Source organism: Uloborus diversus, chromosome 1 (assembly GCF_026930045.1).
Source record: "Uloborus diversus isolate 005 chromosome 1, Udiv.v.3.1, whole genome shotgun sequence".
Taxonomy (NCBI): domain Eukaryota; kingdom Metazoa; phylum Arthropoda; class Arachnida; order Araneae; family Uloboridae; genus Uloborus; species Uloborus diversus.
Genome location: NC_072731.1, coordinates 108603612 through 108625526, shown reverse-complemented (window position 1 = coordinate 108625526; position 21915 = coordinate 108603612). Strand labels below are relative to the sequence as shown.

General features: G+C 33.5%; 1 protein-coding gene across 1 annotated transcript; it reads left to right on the top strand.

The window, feature by feature from the left end:
• The first annotated feature begins 4180 nt into the window (after window positions 1–4180).
• On the top strand, window positions 4181–20981 carry LOC129234311 (uncharacterized). The gene is made up of 5 exons (XM_054868309.1): window positions 4181–4341; window positions 8577–8635; window positions 19195–19299; window positions 20703–20744; window positions 20913–20981. Exons 1-5 carry the CDS (start codon window positions 4224–4226, stop codon window positions 20979–20981), a joined length of 393 nt encoding a protein of 130 aa, XP_054724284.1. The 5' UTR covers window positions 4181–4223.
• Window positions 20982–21915: the final 934 nt, after the last annotated feature.

Genomic DNA, 21915 nt, shown 5'->3' with positions numbered 1-21915 from the left:
ACAGGATGATCTAAGAATCGAGAAGCTATTAACATAATCTCTGATATTGTGGCCAGTTAAATTCAAACTACCATACATACAAATATTTTACTTTCAAACGCTATATGGGTAAATTTGTTCTCTTGTGAATTTATACAGAGCATTTAGTCACAATGCTGATGTGTCGGAACTATTTCTAACTCTTCAAAGAGTATGTTTCGTAGCTCTTACTATAAAAGTCTTCTTTTCTTTATGTTTATTTTATAGGAATGCGGCAAACGTATTGATGAAAAATTTTGCAAGAAATAATGCAGAGAACAGAAATTTAGAAGTAGTTGGAAAACGAAGTGGCAAAAAAAAAAAAGGCGAAGTGAAAAATAAAGAACCGGAAAGAAAATATGTAAATTAACAGCACAATTTAAAAAATAAATATTGTAACAATAAAATTGTTTTGTAAGTACTGTTACCATCTCGTAACACATTTTTCAACTTTGTGAGCCAAATTGTCCACGCAGTATTATTAAAATTCATGACGTTCTTGAAAGAAAAAGCTTGTATTAATGAAACACATTTAATTGAGATTATTTACATTATTTACATCATCTAATTCAAGTTCTATCGATAAAAATGGCCAAATTCTTAATATATGTCACCTTCATCTTAATAAACAAAATTTTCGATCTAAAAACTGCGTTTTGCCTTATTAACTGCATCCATTATCGTTATCAAAGTACTGCAGCTATCTTATTTCTAAACTTCAGCAATAAGCACAACTCGCAAATTATCTTCTATAAATTCCAATAAATCGAATTTTCTTCTTCTTAAAGTATGGTAAGCAATTGTAACTTACCTCTTTCAATCTTGCAGAGGATAACCGAAAATCCGTCAATCAAATTAAATTTAATGGCGACCACGTCATGATAATTCCATCTGTATTACCGAGTAAACAACGGCCCACCAGGGAATGCCAAATCTTACCGTCTCGTAACACATTTTTTCAACTTTGTGAGTCAAATTGTCCACGCTGTAATATTAAAATTCATGACGTTCTTGAAAAAAAAAAAAAAAAAAGCTTGTATAAATAAAACACATTTATTTGAGACTATTTACATTATTTACATCATCTAATTCAACTTCTATCAATAAAAATGGCCAACTTCTTAATGTATGTCACCTTCAACTTAATAAACAAAATCTTATTCAATTTTTTACATTGTTGCCACAAGCCAAAAGTAAATTTTGCTACCTCGAGGTAGAAAGGATCAGGGGACGCGGGAGCGTCCCGCCCCGCCAAGGAAACCAAACGTCAGCAGCCAACAGAAGCAAATCCACCGCCAAAGACGAAAGAAAATAAAAGCGACCAAGAACAAGATTACACGACAGAACAAGTTGGGGTTTTTTGGGTTTTCACCCCTCTGTATCTCAGCCCATTGAAGACCCCCGGAGTTGTTTTTCGGTACACTCAATCTCAGTGGCCCCTGACGCCGTAAGCCAAAATACAATCTCCTAGACCATCAGACCGAGGAGGTATTAAAGTTATAAAATCGTTGTTCAAAAAAGTTTTCGCTTTATTTGACAAGGCTACAGCCCAGATGAAAAAAAGGAATCAAGCTAAAATTTCGCACACGCTTTTCAAAGTGAAGTGGTTGCTTGGTGAGCATAAAGCTTCCCGCCAAACAAGATAAACAATTTAGAAGATCTATCCTTATTTCTGAGGAGTTGAAGGTGGGAGGAGGTTCTAATGGAAGTAGCTCTGATGAAAAAGGAGAAGAGGGAGGATGATAGTTTGGCAGATACTTGGCGGGCAAACTAGATATCATAACTTTTTATGGCTAAGGGTTTTTGGGTTTAGGACGCAGGTTTTCTTTTTTGTGCGGAAAAATTAAAGGTTTTCTTGGCGGGGAAATTTTTACAACAGGGTTGTTTTTAATGAAATGATCATTACTTGGTTTCACGGCTTGTCTCTATCAAGTACTGTACGAATTCAAATGCCTACTTAACATTCCATCGAGTGTTCCAAAAAAAAAAAAAACACAGATAAATATAACATGCTCGAAAAAGGAAATAAATTTATCTTCTTTTTGTCTGTGTATTCCATTTTGACATCTGAAACGTCTTTACTTGTTAGCTTTCTCCACTACGTAGCTCCAGTTACGTAGAATTTCTATGGAACGGAAAGCAGTTCGTTGATTATTCGTAAAGCGTTACCCATGAGATTTCAGCAATATAAAACTTTAAGAAAAAAAAAAGGAATAAGTAATACATGAAAAAAGTTTTGAGAAATGAATATTAAATTAAATATTAAATGCAGAAAAATGGAAAGCAGATCAGTATTTGCATGGATGCAGAATATCTTTCTATTGGACTTAAGATCTGCTCCCTCTATCCTTACAACATTAGAGGGGACAGTTTTACAACTAAACAAATTTAACCATGTAAAATTCAAAAAAAAAAAAAAAAAAAAACCCCTGTAAATAATGTCTGCAAGAATACCTTAAAAATAAAAAAACATCATTTTTAATAAATGTCATGAAAGTTTTTTTCGTCTTTGTTGATTAAACATTCAAAGTTAGAAATTGCCTACAGCGCAAATAAAAGCACACATTTCAGACAGAGATTGACTTTTATAAGTACGGAAGAGCTGGAGGTCTAGAAATTTTGTATATTCAGGGTAACATCGTCCTAAAGTCCATTTTACGAAATGAGAATTTCTGGAAAAAAAACAGAAGACTTATATTGGAAGATAAACAAGTTATTTAATTTCATATATTTGTGAAAATGATAATTTTTGGTAGTAAGTGTCACATGAAATCAAAATACTTATCACGACTACTGTGGGAAAGTAAAACGCAGTATCTGTAGTTTTTTCGTTTTTAACTCTAGTCATCTTTTGTACTTTAGCTTCATTATGCAAGCTTGCTAATTTGGACTCCGCTGAAAATTAAACACGAAAGAGTGTCAAATTCAAACATTTTCTTGTTGTTAGTATACAATTCAAAACGCGTTTCTGCAAATATCTCGAAAATTTATCTGTAAATACTTGCTTTATCTTCCCACTGCAGTACAGATGAGCATCTTGACGATTGCTTACTAACTGTAAAATTATCCTACTCGACTAATTATGAAAGAATGACATTTAGTTCCGAAAATCATGTTGACTTTCAACTTTAAACATTTTATATTTCGGAATTAGTTAGTCTGCTTTTATTATTTAGTATTTACTTATTTATACGTAAGAAATTTTCTTAAATGATTTTTTTCAAAAAATACCTTAAAGTTCCCTTTTTTAATATGTTGTGTATATGTATTATCAGCTTTGCTCACCTCTCTAATAATAACATTTTGAAAAAATTAATGGTGCCCGCCATGTAAATGGTATTCTAGCACGTGCTCTTAAGAACAATATTATTTTCAAATTTGTGCGGAATGTGTCGCAAATTACAAATAAGCAAAATTGTGAAGATGCTACATCTACTGTACAAGCTGTTGTACAAATAACTTTTAACATTTTTTTCCGGCATAATTGCAGCTGTGCCACTCCTGCCGTTTTTTCCCTTACAACTTTTCCTGTTAAAATATTTAAAACAAGATAAATTATTTTTGTTTCGAGCAAATGCTTTAAATTTAGTGCAATTACCCAAACATATTTTTTTTAACATTTAAATTTGCAGTAATGGATTTTTCGTTGTTTTTTTTTTTTTTAGTTTAATTTATGAAGTACATTACTCCACCAGAAAATTTTACTGCAGTTATATTGAAAGAATTAAAAATGAAAACCAATTTCGGATGACCTATTAGATGGATAAAAATATAAATTTATCATAAGCGTTTTTAAAATTATCCTCATTTGTTTCCGTAATCCGTAGTTTTCGAAAAACTAATCTTAAATTGCCTTGTGAACAACACAATTATATATGCTTGTATTTCTTAGCAAAATGGAAGCTTTCACGAAAGGTCAGTTAATGTTAAATAAAATCGAAAAAATATTGGGTAGTTGCCTTGAACTGGCGGAAGATATTTGTAGTGCATCTTTAATTTTATAATTTCAGTACAAAACCACTTCCTTATCATTGGCTTTACTGAAGAAGAAAATAATCACGCAATATTTGAAAGTATTCAATAAGGACATACAGTTATAGTAGGATATATAAGAGATGATATTGTTTTGTCAATCATAGCTTTTAACGCTCCCATTCACCATCAGCATTTACGAAGTAATAAACTGGTTAAGTCACTGAATAAAAATGAAAACCTTTCCCCATTCCCTATTCGGTATTTCACTTTTAATCTTTTTCTTCGCTGATGATACTGATGCCTTGATGAGAAATCATTGTGCAAAAAGGGCAAAATGCTTTGCTTGCGGTAAGTTTAACATTACAAAAATGGTTTTTCATTCTTTTGATTCATTCTTTTGGTTAATGAAAATGTTTAAATTTTCCCTAAAATATAATTTTTGTTTTTGAAAATATCAGTTTAAATACCAACTCCTTTTGTTATTTAAATTCAAACTGGTAATTTGTCTTCCAAAGTATCACTACTCGCTGCCACTTACCAGCCCTCAAGGATTTCTTAACAACCTAATTTGGTCCACGAATAATTAAATATTATATAAGGAATAATCTGGTTGAAATTCGCGTTACGATTAGAACAAAATGACAAGGCCGCATCCCCCCCCACGTATAAAAAGAAGTTTATGAAATTATAGTAAAGAGCTCATTATAATAATTAAAACAATATTAAAATCCCGCACTCTCTCCCACCCGAAGAAAGAATGAAGTTGATGAAAATAAGAAAAATTGAATAACACGTTCCCTCAGAATCCGAACTAACTTGCACCAAATTTCACAGGTATAGGTACTAAAGGACTTCTGAGTATGACAAAATTGCCAGTTTGTAAGCTGTAAAAGTTGCTTTTAAATTCATGGTCTCGAGTAAAAATTTGCTCTTTAGCTCCCGGCTTGAATAAAGTTTAGCCATGGGACTTCAGCGAAACTATAAACCCTTAGATCTCATGTTCTAATTGATTGAGAAAATTTAAACAAACGTCATTTTATGAAAAAATTAAGAGCTCTTTTGAATGACATTACATATTAAAAGTGAGAAAACTTTTACTTTTAACAGGTAATTTATGAAATTTTTGCGTGAATATTTATTTACAAAGAAAAAAAAAACTAACTTGAAATTTAAAGAAGGAGCGATACGAAGTGCAAACCTACGGGGTCATGTATAGTTTTGCACCAAATTTTAAGTCTGTAGGAGCTACCGGGTCTTCTCTACGTGGGAAGTAACAGACACAATTTCAATTTCTTGGATTATATATCAATTACATATTTTTAATATATTGAAATATTCTACATTTTATATTGCAATGACTTATCAAATAACTACTTTTAATGTATGAAAATATTTTTTCAACTGTTTACTGCAACACTTACAGAATTTAATCAAACCACTTACTTTCCTTAAGGAAATCTCCCCCCCCCCATCAGAGTTGTAAATCTTCCGCAAAATTTTTTATTGGCTTACCCTACTTTTTTCCGATGTTTGAAATCCCCCCCCCCCCTTAAATACATCAAAATATAAGTTGAAACCGAAAACAAGGGTGGAAAGGAGTTTTGTGTTGGTAAAAATCAGGAACACTTTTTTATCTTTTTATTGTATTGTAATAATATAGAATGTTATAACAATTAAAACATTGCGTCTCAGAAGTTATAAGAGTATTGGCGGAAATTATAGGAGGCTTAAGTAGTTTATCCCCCTAAAAATTAATTCATTCATTTTTAAAGTAATTTTCATTAATTTTTTTAAAGTTAAATATGTTTTTCCGGTTTTCATTCATCGTATCTGCAAAACTTACATTTAATTTTAAATTAATATTACCCATAATTGTGCTGTTATGAAAAGAAAAAAAAACACCCTAGATTTGTTAGAAAGCGTTGCATGCAGTAATTCTTGAAGTTTTAGAAGGGGAAAAAAAGCAAAATATTCCGCCTCGAAAACTTTTTTGGATACTCTCTTCATGAAAGGACTGTTACTCTCCATTTAAATTTCTTTGAAACTTATGTTAACTATTTATGTGTCATAACTGAATTGAGTAAAGGCTGTTAATTCATTTAATTGGCACATAGTTGTGATTTTATTAGTATAATTACAGTATACTAATAAAATCACGTACTTATTTATTGCGAACATTGATTTAATGAGAACCAGAGATTTAAATAGGAAATCGGAAATCCTGCGTTAATACAATGTAAAACCTATGGGGCATTAATCACTTTAAACGAGCAAACTCCTCTTAAAGCAAGTAATATTTTGTGATTCCTAAAATTTTTACCGATTTCCAGCTTGGATAATACTTTATTTTGAAAAAAATATTTTAGCATTCCAAATTCCTTTCAAAGTTAGTAGCAAGTTCATACTTCTTAAAAGCAAGTGATGACGATCTTAAAAAAAAAAATATATATATATATAATAGAGAAGCATTAAAAAGTTTATTTGTTGATGCCAACGTTATCACTTATACATGTTGTACTTATTTTCGAGGATACTGCGTTTCAAATTCGAGTTAATGTAGATACAAAAAAAAAAAAAAAATAATAATAATAATGAAAGTAACGATGATAGAGCCAAATGTGGAGTTGAAGTACCCTCAACGAAGAGAATGGCTTTGTATATGCAAAATAATTTGATATGCTTCTCGAAGTCAGGGGTGCAAATGACAATGTTATGCGTGCTATGAATATTTCCGGAAAAACAATAACGCAAGAAAGGGACAATAAAACAGTTCAAAATAAATTGATCAGCTTCTTAGGTACTGTGCAGAAATAAAAATACAAGCAAAGTATGTATGCATGTATTTTTGGGATTTTTTATGATCCCGTTTTCGCGAGCAATCGCGTATAGCGAGTAAATACTGTACTCTCTGCTTGCTAGTTTAAAGCGAGTTAGGCTGAATCGTAACAAAAAGTAAAATGCATAAGCGCGGCACTTTTGAGTCCGCATAGTTTCGGCTTCTTTCTTTTTTTTTTTACTTTAAGTTGCTTAAGGTTTGTTTTAAGTCCTCAACACACAAAGGAAGGGGGTTATAAGTTTGACGTGTCTGTGTATCTGTCTGCGGCACTCTAGCTCCTAAACGGATGGACAAAATTGAAAAAAAAAAAAAATTCTTTTGTTCGAAAGGAGAGTTGATCGAAAGTGCTCTTAGTTAGGTTACGTCTTCGGATGAAATTTATTAAAGAAGATATTAATTAAAACCTTCTAAAAGCTTTTTTTGCGATTTTTGCAGTAAAAACATCGTTAAAATTTAGTACCAAAATAAAGAGTATTTTTTTCTGCATCTGATACGATGTGCTTGAAAACTTCCATGTTATACAGAATTCGAATTATAACGCTTTTTAATGCAGATTCTAAATTCGGCTTAGCCTTAATTCACGCGATTTGTAACCGAATTCATTGTTGGCCGACAAGTAAATTAAAAGCATAGAGTAAAGAAATTAAATAGAGAGGCTCCGCTGTACTAAGAAATTGAAGCCGAAAGTTGCACCGCTGTATCCCAAGATCCTTAGCTTGCTAAATACCTTGAGGTTCATTTTGCTTCAAAACCTTCCATTACTGAATCTCAATTGGTTGTGAATTTAAACATAGATATTCTTACAAGTTTATGAAGTACGTTTTTGAAATTGCATTAGAACATGAATTAAAGTGCAAACCAATCCGCCAGCTAATTTATTCGGTCTCTTTGCGAGATTGGTGAAAACTATATTCTCGAGAAGCGATCATGTTATCATAATCCCGCTCATCATTGCCCCGCTGTATCCCATAACTCCGGTTTCAATTTCATCTCCTTTTTACCATAGACGGGGATTCTCTATGTAAATTTCTTTACTCCATGATTAAGACATAGAGTAAAGAAACTACATAGAAAGGCCCCGTTATACTAAGAAATTGAAGCCAGATGCTGCATCGTTGCATTCCAAGACCCCTAGCTTCTTGCTAAATGTCTTGAGATACGCTCGCTTTGATTCAAAACATTCCATTACTGGATTTCAATTGGTAGTTAGTTTAAACTTAGATATTATTCCAAGCTTATGAAGCACGTTTTTGAAATTGCAGTGGATTATGAATTAAAATGTAAACCAATACGTCAGCTACTTTATTCGGTCCCTTCCTGAGATTGGTTAAAACCGTTCTCGCGAAGCGACCACGTTATCATAACCCCGCTCATCATTGCACCTCTGTATCCCATAATTTCGGTTTCAATTTCAGCTCCTTTTTTACCATAGACAGGGCCTCTCTATGTAAATTTCGTTATTCCATGGATTAAAAGCAATGATTTAAAACTTTTATATGTTGCCAGTTTCTATTTGTTAACAAATAAAATACTTGTAATTAATTTTAATAGTATAAGGCTTTTAAAAGGATTTTCAGTTTTACCTCTTAATTGTACATATGCGAATTAGTAGGGATTTTTTTTTTTAATTTTTAGTTTTACTCAAATATTTTGAACTAATATTTCCTTGTTCTTCGGTTGATTTATTGCGTTTAAAAATCATGGCCGAGCATGACAGCCAGTAATTTTTCATCATTTCTCTTTGCAGCTGAAGATCCAGCCGTCAGACGGGAATACGGTCATTGTAAAATGTTATCCACCCAAATGGTAACTAACAGTAATTTACAATGATTTATAAGCATAAAATTCTCTCTCTCTCTCTATATATATATATAGGTATATATGATCGACCAATTTGAGAACCTTGGTATCTGCATTTTGTACAATTTGTCGTAATTTTAGGTACATTGACTTTTTATGATAACTTTAAGTTTGGTTTTTTGTCTATATATATATATATATATATATATATATATATATATATATATATATATATATATATATATATATATATATATATATATATATATATATATATATATATATATATATATATATATATATAAAAATCTCGTGTCACGATGTTTGTTCGGGGTAAACTCCGAAACTACTCAACCGATTTTTCTCAAATTTCATATCTATGTGTCATTTGGTCCAACTTAAAAGATAGGATAGTTTATATAATTTTTTAAAGCAAATTTCATATTAATTATGCAATAATAGTGTGAATTAATTGTTTAGTTCTAAAATTTAGTAATAGATGGCGGTGTAAGTTAATTAATCGATATAACTCGAACATCGTATGGCTTACTGCTAAAAACACCATGATAAAAAAAAAACCTCAGAAATGCTGCTTAGAATTTCCATATATCGTTTCGGGATATTACAGGTTATTATTTACTTTCTGAGAAAATCAACTATATTTTTCAATACGTTTCCTTGAATTGCTACAAATTGCAGATTTCACATCGATGTGAAAAATATTTTTCTCCACCAGTATCCAGATTAACTAAGCGTATTTATTAGGTGTATCGGTTTCGGAGCGATTACGTTTCGTCCAGATTGACTCAACACCCAATGAGTGCGAAAAGATATCTGGATCACGAAGCTTTGCAAGAGTTGCAGAGGAGTTACATTCGAGCTACTTGCTTGAGAGTCTGTCGTCACGCTGGCAATGCGTGAATTAATGCTTTGAGGGCTTTCTTAGAAGAGCAGGAAGGTTCCAGGCTATTATATTAAACTTTCGTTAGGCTTCTCTGAAGGTGCCAGAAAAATAACTGCCTTTAACCAAGAAGACTACTGAATTCTTCAAAAATATTCCAGGTTAATTTTAGGAAGGTTAATGAATTTAATCGGAAAACAATTATTTTCTTTATTTTGTTCCCCAAGAGATTTTTAATATCATTGATTCTTGCGAGATACGTTCGCAACAGAAAATTGCAGTGACAATTGCATCGTCGGGCATTGCTGCTACTTTTTTTAGATGGTAGATGAACAGCACATTCAGCTTTAAAGTTACCTATTAGATATTCATAACAAACTAAACGCAATGTGTAACACTAAAGAAAAAAAAAAAAAACGTGGTATGGCTGTAGTGTTGCAAGAGAGTGAAATCATAATTTGGAATAAGTGTACTATGGCTCATGAGTAAAAGCATTTATTCGAAGCTCATCCTGGGATTGTGCAAGATTTGAACGGCAACGATAAACTTTTAGGCGAAATCATCTGAATACTGTCTGGGGACTTCCAGCAGACCTTACCAGTTATTCCGATTAAATCAACGCATGTTTAAAACAATCGTTTTTATAGCGTAATGTCGAGATAATGCAATTGGCCATGAACGTGCGAGTATAAACGCAAAATAATCTAATCGCACAATTATTTTCTAAACAATTGCTGAGTATTGGCAACGGTGAAATTGAACTGTATCAAAATGTACAGTACAACAAATAGCCAGACAATTTCTATACTGCCGTTGAGACGAAAAGTGAACTAATTGAGAGTCTATTCCCAGATAAATTTAATTTTTTTAAAATCATAATTGCCTCTGTAATCGCTCTAGTTTTGTAGCAGTTTTGTTTTCGGTAAACATTCCCGAACAGACAGGAATATCTGTGGATCGTTAATTGTCAACTGTCAAATACATATCCTGATGCATGTCGCAAATTGTATTTATTGGTCGCACAAAGTCATTGGGAGTTGGCACTTTCTAATGCATGTTTGACATAAGGAGAAACAGACAATTTCGACGACATACTATCCATTACAATCATTATTTTTTAGGAGAAACTATATAACTGTAACGTTTGAAGACGTATTTCATAAAGTTAAACAAACACACAAATGTCCAAATCCAGATTTTACACCGGAGATGAATATGAAGCTTTGGTTTTGACTGAAGGTTTTTGAGTTTTAGTTTCAAATTTGCCACTTAGTTATTATGATATGCCGTCACTTGATAATTGGGCCACCGACTTAGTTAACACTGATTTGCAGCGTATAACAACAGAGCAATGACGCTGTCTTAGCTACAATTATTGCGAATAATGAGCCATTAATGACGGCTGGAAAAAAAAAGCTCCCCATAGATGATGAACGATCCTATACAGTTGTCGATGAAAACAAAGCAGTAAACATTCCAACTGAATTTTTAAATTCCCTGAATACACCCGGAATGCGACTACACGATTTCTGGTTGAAAATTGGCTCAACAATTTATTCTTTTTCACGATTTAAACCCACCTAAATTACGCTACGGTAAACGTTTCTTCATCAAAAGTCAAAAATTTTGTCGGGAAAGTTTAAAAGAGAAATGTTTGTGTTGCCACGTAATCCATTAATAGCGTCATAATTTTCAAACACATTTGAAAGGCTTCAATTTTTGATTCGTTTAACTTTTGCAAACACCATAAATAGATTTCAAGAACAAACAATGTCTTCTTTCGATTTGGACTTGAAACATAAATATTTCTCTTATGGGCAACCATATATCGCCTACTCACACGTGGAAAGTTATCATACTTTTCGTATTAGGAAAAGACTGGTTAAGCAAGAACACTGTGCACAATTTAGTGCTTTGACAGTTTTAAGTTTTCATATAATAGAAACAATAGTTCGAAGTCAATGTTATCTACTTCATTGAAAAAAATTAATATTTATATTTTTTAAATTTAGTTAGTGTATTTTGTAAAGTAGTTATTGGTTACAAACTATAGAGAAAACTGAGGTGAATAAAATGTAGTGTAGAATCTAAAAGTGTATGGTAGTTTACGCTTAGTTTCTACATTCGGTTATTTTACAAAGAGTTTCGATATTTACTATCACTTTCAAGTTATTATTTTTTTTTTGCAGAAGTCAAACTTACAAAATTTACTAAGCGTAAGTATAGTGCTTTTTCCATAGAAAATTTATTTAGTACTTACTGAATTCAATAAGTACTTTCTTCAGCCTGCACTGTAAAAAAAGAAAAAAGAATCCGAAACGTTACTGAGTAAAAATTTTCGATACTTGCTTGCAGTTCTGGCTAAGCTTTGGCTATGTTTGCATTACTGCTTATAGAAGTTCCTTGATAAATCAGAAAGGTGCTAAGCTTTTTTTTTGTATCCCTTCCTAAGTTTACACTAAAGTTCTAGAAACACGACTAACTTCAAACGGGAAGATCTTCGAATTTTTCAAGAGGCTTCCGAGATTATTTCAGGAAGGTTATTAACTTTTATCAGAAAACTTTCCGGGTTTTGGTATGACATGTTACTAGCAGAAGTTGGCCACATTAGCTGCCCATAATTTTCAAGGAACATTTAGGAATAGTTTTTACATTGAATCACGCCCATTATCAATCTCATATGTTTTAAAATCGGCTATACTATTTTAAGCTCTATTAAAAATATTTATTTGATTCTATCAAAATAATGAGTAAAAGTTTATTTTAATCCAACTACTTTGCCACAGCAACGCGTGGCTGGGTCAGCTAGTATATATATATATATATACTAGCTGAACCAGCTAGCTGATTCCTAAATGTTCCTTGAAAATTATGGGCAACTAATGTGGCCAACTTCTGCTAGTAACATGTCATACCAAAACCCGGAAAGTTTTCTGATAAAAGTTAATAACCTTCCTGAAATAATCTCGGAAGCCTCTTGAAAAATTCGAAGATCTTCCCGTTTGAAGTTAGTCGTGTTTCTAGAACTTTAGTGTAAACTTAGGAAGGGATACAAAAAAAAAGCTTAGCACCTTTCTGATTTATTAAGGAACTTCTATAAGCAGTAATGCAAACATAGCCAAAGCTTAGCCAGAACTGCAAGCAAGTATCGAAAATTTTTACTCAGTAACGTTTCGGATTCTTTTTTCTTTTTTTACAGTGCAGGCTGAAGAAAGTACTTATTGAATTCAGTAAGTACTAAATAAATTTTCTATGGAAAAAGCACTATACTTACGCTTAGTAAATTTTGTAAGTTTGACTTCTGCAAAAAAAAATAATAACTTGAAAGTGATAGTAAATATCGAAACTCTTTGTAAAATAACCGAATGTAGAAACTAAGCGTAAACTACCATACACTTTTAGATTCTACACTACATTTTATTCACCTCAGTTTTCTCTATAGTTTGTAACCAATAACTTCTTTACAAAATACACTAACTAAATTTAAAAAATATAAATATTAATTTTTTTCAATGAAGTAGATAACATTGACTTCGAACTATTGTTTCTATTATTTGAAAACTTAAAACTGTCAAAGCACTAAATTGTGCACAGTGTTCTTGCTTAACCAGTCTTTTCCTAATACGAAAAGTATGATAACTTTCCACGTGTGAGTAGGCGATATATGGTTGACCATAAGAGAAATATTTATGTTTCAAGTCCAAATCGAAAGAAGACATTGTTTGTTCTTGAAATCTATTTATGGTGTTTGCAAAAGTTAAACGAATCAAAAATTGAAGCCTTTCAAATGTGTTTGAAAATTATGACGCTATTAATGGATTACGTGGCAACACAAACATTTCTCTTTTAAACTTTCCCGACAAAATTTTTGACTTTTGATGAAGAAACGTTTACCGTAGCGTAATTTAGGTGGGTTTAAATCGTGAAAAAGAATAAATTGTTGAGCCAATTTTCAACCAGAAATCGTGTAGTCGCATTCCGGGTGTATTCAGGGAATTTAAAAATTCAGTTGGAATGTTTACTGCTTCGTTTTCATCGACAACTGTACAGGATCGTTCAGCATCAATGGGGAGCTTTTTTTTTCCAGCCGTCATTAATGGCTCATTATTCGCAATAATTGTAGCTAAGACAGCGTCATTGCTCTGTTGTTATACGCTGCAAATCAGTGTTAACTAAGTCGGTGGCCCAATTATCAAGTGACGGCATATCATAATAACTAAGTGGCAAATTTGAAACTAAAACTCAAAAACCTTCAGTCAAAACCAAAGCTTCATATTCATCTCCGGTGTAAAATCTGGATTTGGACATTTGTGTGTTTGTTTAACTTTATGAAATACGTCTTCAAACGTTACAGTTATATAGTTTCTCCTAAAAAATAATGATTGTAATGGATAGTATGTCGTCGAAATTGTCTGTTTCTCCTTATGTCAAACATGCATTAGAAAGTGCCAACTCCCAATGACTTTGTGCGACCAATAAATACAATTTGCGACATGCATCAGGATATGTATTTGACAGTTGACAATTAACGATCCACAAATATTCCTGTCTGTTCGGGAATGTTTACCGAAAACAAAACTGCTACAAAACCAGAGCGATTACAGAGGCAATTATGATTTTAAAAAAATTAAATTTATCTGGGAATAGACTCTCAATTAGTTCACTTTTCGTCTCAACGGCAGTATAGAAATTGTCTGGCTATTTGTTGTACTGTACATTTTGATACAGTTCAATTTCACCGTTGCCAATACTCAGCAATTGTTTAGAAAATAATTATGCGATTAGATTATTTTGCGTTTATACTCGCACGTTCATGGCCAATTGCATTATCTCGACATTACGCTATAAAAACGATTGTTTTAACCATGCGTTGATTTCATCGGAATAACTGGTAAGGTCTGCTGGAAGTCCCCAGACAGTATTCAGATGATTTCGCCTAAAAGTTTATCGTTGCCGTTCAAATCTTGCACAATCCCAGGATGAGCTTCGAATAAATGCTTTTACTCATGAGCCATAGTACACTTATTCCAAATTATGATTTCACTCTCTTGCAACACTACAGCCATACCACGTTTTTTTTTTTTTTCTTTAGTGTTACACATTGCGTTTAGTTTGTTATGAATATCTAATAGGTAACTTTAAAGCTGAATGTGCTGTTCATCTACCATCTAAAAAAAGTAGCAGCAATGCCCGACGATGCAATTGTCACTGCAATTTTCTGTTGCGAACGTATCTCGCAAGAATCAATGATATTAAAAATCTCTTGGGGAACAAAATAAAGAAAATAATTGTTTTCCGATTAAATTCATTAACCTTCCTAAAATTAACCTGGAATATTTTTGAAGAATTCAGTAGTCTTCTTGGTTAAAGGCAGTTATTTTTCTGGCACCTTCAGAGAAGCCTAACGAAAGTTTAATATAATAGCCTGGAACCTTCCTGCTCTTCTAAGAAAGCCCTCAAAGCATTAATACACGCATTGCCAGCGTGACGACAGACTCTCAAGCAAGTAGCTCGAATGTAACTCCTCTGCAACTCTTGCAAAGCTTCGTGATCCAGATATCTTTTCGCACTCATTGGGTGTTGAGTCAATCTGGACGAAACGTAATCGCTCCGAAACCGATACACCTAATAAATACGTTTAGTTAATCTGGATACTGGTGGAGAAAAATATTTTTCACATCGATGTGAAATCTGCAATTTGTAGCAATTCAAGGAAACGTATTGAAAAATATAGTTGATTTTCTCAGGAAGTAAATAATAACCTGTAATATCCCGAAACGTTATATGGAAATTCTAAGCAGCATTTCTGAGGTTTTTTTTTATCATGGTGTTTTTAGCAGTAAGCCATACGATGTTCGAGTTATATCGATTAATTAACTTACACCGCCATCTATTACTAAATTTTAGAACTAAACAATTAATTCACACTATTATTGCATAATCAATGTGAAATTTGCTTTAAAAAATTATATAAACTATCCTATCTTTTAAGTTGGACCAAATGACACATAGATATGAAATTTGAGAAAAATCGGTTGAGTAGTTTCGGAGTTTACCCCGAACAAACATCGTGACACGAGATTTTTATATATTGTTACAAATTCTGTAAATAGTAATTATTGTAGGAACGTAACCTGTAAATAGTTTCCCGTAATGAATATACAACCCCTTTTTCATATGGCTAAAATATACGACCCCTATTCCCTTTTTGTTCATTGATAAAATTTGATAACGGTCAACGCATTTCGAGAAGCGTGTGGAATATTTGAGAAAATTCTTTTCGGTGTATTTAAGCCGTTAGCGATGGATAAACAGTTTAGTTTCGATTGATATTTCGAACTGGGAAGATTTTTGCTCTGTTGATAGCGAGGCATTTCGCTGTGTTGTTTTCGTATTTGGAAGTAAATACGTGTGTAAACGTTGAGTTTACGGTGTTGTGTGATAATTGCTTAATTGCTGATGAATAACTTAGCAGTTGTTGAAGATCTTTCCTGTACATAGTGTAAATAAATTTCCTGTGTTTTTATCAAGAACTGTGTCTTCATTTCAAGACAGTGGAAGTCGCACCGAATCCGTTACAATTTGGGGGGGTGTTCTCCAGTGTAGATCCTATGCTGCGTTAAATTCGTACGGCCAACATCCTCCGATGTAGATGAAAACAGATGCTTGAAATCGTCCACCAATTGTTCCGCAGCAGCTCCTTGATCTTTCGACAATGGCGCACTCCCAATTAACTTCGATTTCAAGGACTCAGAAGACACAGTCTCGGGGGAATTGATTCTTCTAATGATGCAGTTTACTGGAGTACAAGTTGCCAACACTTCACCTTTCCGGATATTCCTTGGCCTTTCATTCACGTTGACAACTCGCACAGGAATTACATCTTTAGAAAGGTCCACAAGCGTAGATGCTACCAGCACTCCTTTTGGGTTATTGCTTAGGTTAGGGTATTCAATGAGTCCAAATCGAAAGCTATTGCTTTCTTCAAGGGAGCCAGGTATTAATGATTCTGACCTTGAGGGAATTGATAAATCTGTTTGGGCAATTATTTGATGAGCGGATTTGACATCACTTTCTGCAGGGAAAACGGCTATGTCTTCTCTCATCGAGTGCAGCTCATTAGTCTTGAAGTCGAGAGTGAAGTCATATTTCTTCAAAAAGTCCAATCCGAGAATGAAGGGGTCTGTGATATTAGCGACGAATGCCGTATGATGGTAGGTGGCATTCCCAAACACTATTTCCAAGTCCACTTTACCGTCAATCTCAATTTTGTCACCTGTCACAGTCTGGAGACTTACGCGTGGCGATGTCCACAGCAGTTTCAATCCAAATTCACGAGCCACATCTGTCCTAATGATTGTCACATTGGCTCCAGTGTCAACAATCAGTCTGCAGGGGTTCCCATTTACATGTGCGTAAATGAAAAGTCCATCACTGCCACTACTAGAAGAGGAAATCTGCAGAGCTTTAGTGGCGGTGATTTCCTTCCCTCGCGTAGCTTGGCGAGCCGGACAACTCCTTCGCAGGTGTCCTTCACTACCGCATTTCCAGCACTTCTGCTCTTGTTTCTTTTGGGCTGTTATGCTGCTCAAATGTCTTGTCAAGTCACCGAGTTGTCTCTCAAGTTCAGCGAGGTGGGACGACCTGGAATCAGACTCATCAGCTTCCTGAGTCCGGATTAGATGGCGATCCACACGGGTTGCTTCTTGGGCGGCCTCGTATCTCATCGCATACACAACGGCAGAATTCAGGTCTTTGACATCCGACATCCGTAGAGCTTTCTGGATCTCCGGATCTTGAACCCCGTCGATGAAGTAGTTGAGTGCCAGGTTGTCTCGAACATCCGCAGGACAGTCACAAAAAGCAAGATGAGACAATTTCTCGACGTCTGCCGCTAGCTCTTGCAGAGTTTCCCCGGTTTTCTGGAAACGGGACTTCAACTGGAGTCGACTGAAATCTTTCTGACACTTCTCACCGAAGCGAAGCTCCAACGCAGCTGTGAGGGCGGCGAAATCCAGGCGCTGGCAGTCCGGAAGGGTCTGGAGAATGTCCGCTGCGTCACCTCTCAGGGATGCTGCAAGATGACAGGCCTTGGTAGCAGAGTCCCATCCGTTCGCTTCCGCCACTATCATGAATTGAGTTTTGTAAACCTGCCACGAAGTTTTCCCATCAAATGTGGCAAGTTTAATAGACGGTCGAGCAAGCGATGTGGGAGCGCCAAACTGTACAGAGCTGCTTCCCGCGGTCGCCAATCTCCTTTCCACGTCCTTAACGATCTCTTCTTTAAGTAGATGAAATCTTCTATCTTCTTCTTCAAATTTATTTTCTACAGCATTGAATCGGCTTTCAACGGTATCAAATTTTTCTTCAATAGCATCAACTTGATGCTCTATGTCATTAAATTTATTTTCCATCACAGTCTTTACCGAAATAAGGTCGTTTTTAATTTCTTCTTGGTTAGACGTTAAGTCCTTTTTCAGCACCGTTAAATCGCTTTTTAACTGGTCTTGATTTGCCAACATACTTGCAGTCAAATCACTTTTCACAGAGGTGATTGCGTCAAGAAGTTGTTTTAATTGTTCATCCATTGCGCGAGTAATCACCATAAAAACAAAGTCTATAAATTCAAACAGTCTTTATGAAAAAATGTCCAAAGTCAAACTTACTCCAAGAAAGTCCAGAAGAAGCCCCACGTTGGGCGCCAAATTGTAACGGATTCGGTGCGACTTCCACTGTCTTGAAATGAAGACACAGTTCTTGATAAAAACACAGGAAATTTATTTACACTATGTACAGGAAAGATCTTCAACAACTGCTAAGTTATTCATCAGCAATTAAGCAATTATCACACAACACCGTAAACTCAACGTTTACACACGTATTTGCTTCCAAATACGAAAACAACACAGCGAAATGCCTCGCTATCAACAGAGCAAAAATCTTCCCAGTTCGAAATATCAATCGAAACTAAACTGTTTATCCATCGCTAACGGCTTAAATACACCGAAAAGAATTTTCTCAAATATTCCACACGCTTCTCGAAATGCGTTGACCGTTATCAAATTTTATCAATGAACAAAAAGGGAATAGGGGTCGTATATTTTAGCCATATGAAAAAGGGGTTGTATATTCATTACGGGAAACTATTTACAGGTTACGTTCCTACAATAATTACTATTTACAGAATTTGTAACAATATATAGATATATATGTTGCATTGCACTTATATATGCACTTAATCCTACATTTTAACAAAAATACTCCGCTTTTAAAATGCTTAACGTTACAAAATTTCACAGCAATGAAAAAATTTACTAATAACTTATGAGAAGCTATTTTAAAGTCCTCAAAATATTCCGAATCAAATATTGGTTTTAACTATGAATTATGTTCTGCTCGTTGATCAATTTTTGATGGTGATAAATGTTATACTCTGTTCTTTCTTCAAATTTTAACAAAAGTTCTTTAAATGCATTATATTATTTTTTTCCCGTCCGAAATTTGTCATTCACTGTTGATCATCACGATCAAGCATAAAAAAGCCTTCCCTTAAGGGTCATGTCCCAACTGTGGAGATGGTGATAACTGCTGATGCAAGCTCTCAATTGTTAGAACTCTTTACTTCATTCATATAAACATTAAAAAAAGTTTTATTATTTCTTAGGACAAAGATTTATCAGAAAAATGCATGAAAGAGATTATTCCTGATGCAAAGACCGAAGACGATCAATGGCAATCTATTTGCAATTCAGAAGAAGTAGCAGAAAAGGTAACATTTCAAAACATGATTCATATTTCTGTGTAGTAAACCACTGTTCTGAGTATAAAAACAAAAATTACTTAATAAATTTTCCTTAAACATCTTATAACTGCCATTAGTTATTGAACAAACCCGGTTCTGATTTAAATAATTTTGACAGTAAGCACGGGTTTAGGTAGTGTTTAGTGCTTTCTGTCATACCATGTTAATTTATTTAAAATTAAATTTCTTTTATATTCCACATTTTCATTCGTAAACTCGAATTCATTTCAGAAAAAAAAAATCTTGATATATCTAGCCAAGTTTGGTTCGTTTATTCAAAAGCCTTTTTTTAAAGCTTTTTTCAAGACACATTTTACGAATCATACATTTATTTCATATTATCGAAAGTTTTCACTTTGTTTATTTGTTTCTTCTCATTCAAAAAGTGTTCTTATGTTCAAAACTCATTAGTCTAATTTTACATTATAAAATATGTTAATTATACCTTATAATAGGCATACAAACATCCTTCCCTCTTGTTATGGAATCATTTTCCCCTGTAACTAACTTTAAGTATACACGGCCTTCACGCTAGTGCTGTTTACTTATTTTTCATGTAATAAGTTTAAATTATCTATTTTTGTTTTCTTTAAACAGCGGTTGAAGTAAACCCGCTGTTTCCTCTGCTATTTCTAATTGAATGTTATTTTACAGAATCCGCTATTTAGAAAGTTTTAGATCTTTCTTTTTCCAACCTGAACTGATTACTTTAAATTAAATATCTTTAAAACTGATCAAATGCTAGAAATGGGGTTGTTTCGAATATTTTAAAAGTATTTTTCTGAAAGAATATGCTTAAAAACATAGGATCTAATCTTTTAAAATAATTTAATTAAGTTTAATATTTTTTAAAAATTACTAATCGGTGATCGTTTATTGTTTACATTTCTTGCCGATGACATTACAAAAGATGAAATGCCATTCTGTGATGCCATTCTCAGAGCAAAATATTTAATTCGCATCTTTACTCACGTGTATTGGCAACGATATGGTTTATAGCAAGCGTAGAGCGCAATTTTAATTCGCTTCTTGATTATCATAACGTGGAAACGCGGTGCAAAGATGCGCCAAAAAGCATCATTTGTGACGTCATCTAGACCACGCCTTGTTTGACAAATCGGACATTTAAAAAAATTAATTAAAAAATAACTGTTGAGAAAATAAAAGAGTTTTCTGGGTCCATGTTATTTAATTTTTTACTTATTCTATCCATATTAGTGACTAAAAGTACTACTTTTGGCTGAAGAAAACAACCCCATTGTGTTTTAAAATTATTAATTTCTGTTAATAAAATGACACAGTGCAATAATAATTGTAGTAAGTTTTTGTCTGATATAAATAACAAGAGAGTTTCATTATTGTTTTTTCAGCTTGTAAAGTGTGTAAATGAAGATCCTGAATCTCCAAAACAGGTATTATTTCTCTAACGTTTGTGCTTAATTCTTAACACAAAATATATAAATTGCATACATAGATTTAAATTATCAAACATTTAAGACTAATGACAACATCAACATAGTATCTTTCTATTAGTGTTATAGCAATAATCCTCTAAGAAACGGTGTTATATTTTCTTATAGCTTTCTGGAGATGAGAAGAAACATTATGAAGAGTCCATGGTATGTTTTAAAATTTCATATTTACTTTAATGAAAAAGAGAAAGATCAATCGTACAAGTGGCGCACTCATAAGTCGTTATTTTTCGTTTTTGGTCTGTTTTGCTCGTAGCGCGTGCTCTTATGTGCAACATATGCAGCACACATTCACACAATCATATATTCCACCCGATCCTTCGGTATCTTAAGAGGATACTGGAGTCCTAATAAAGCTGAGTCCTAATAAGGCCTTGTTGATCTATACTCTACATTTTAGGGTTATCAAATAAGAAACAAATGACGGTACGTAACTGCATTTTTTTCGTGTTGAACTCGTCAGTTGCATAAATTAGGCTTTCTAGAACAATTAGTCTAAGATCGCACTAGGCTTGACCTACCCTCATCCAGTTCCCAAAGACTGTTACCAAAGAAGAAGCGTAAAAGTTGTAAATAAAACGCGGAAGTAAGAATTTCTACTTCTTTCAAATCAACTAATCAGGGTTGACAGGGGTTAAAAGGTGCCTAAAAATAAGTAATTTACCCTCATCGAGTTTCCGAAAAGCGTTATCATAAATGAAGACTAAAAGATAAAAATGAAACGTTTAAGTAAAGTTGCCTACCTTTTTCGGATCCCTAATCAGGATTGTCAGGGGCTATAAGGTGTCCAAAGAGGGTTATAATTAACCCTTCATGGAGTTTTTGGAAATTGTTGTCATAAGTGAGGAGTTAAAAGTTGTAAATAAAACGCTTAAGTAAAGATGTCTACCTTTTTCTCGTTCCTAACCAGGGTTTCAAGAGGCTAAAAAACGCCCAAAAATGAGTAATTAACTCTTATCGAGTTTCCAAAAATTATTACCATAAATAAAGAGCAAAAAATGTAAACGAAACACCTAAGTAAAATTGCCTGCCTATTTCGTGTGAATTAATCAGGGTTGCCAGGATCGAAAAGGTGCCCAAAAGTGTGTAATTTATCGTTATTGAGTTTCCA

Excerpts from the sequence above, each read along its gene's own strand:
- LOC129234311 (XM_054868309.1), top strand. The coding sequence starts at position 4,224 with ATGAAAACCTTTCCCCATTCCCTATTCGGTATTTCACTTTTAATCTTT. Across the intron at positions 4,342-8,576 it reads GGCAAAATGCTTTGCTTGCG|CTGAAGATCCAGCCGTCAGA; the intron begins GTAAGTTTAACA and ends TTCTCTTTGCAG. Across the intron at positions 19,300-20,702 it reads CAGAAGAAGTAGCAGAAAAG|CTTGTAAAGTGTGTAAATGA; the intron begins GTAACATTTCAA and ends TTGTTTTTTCAG.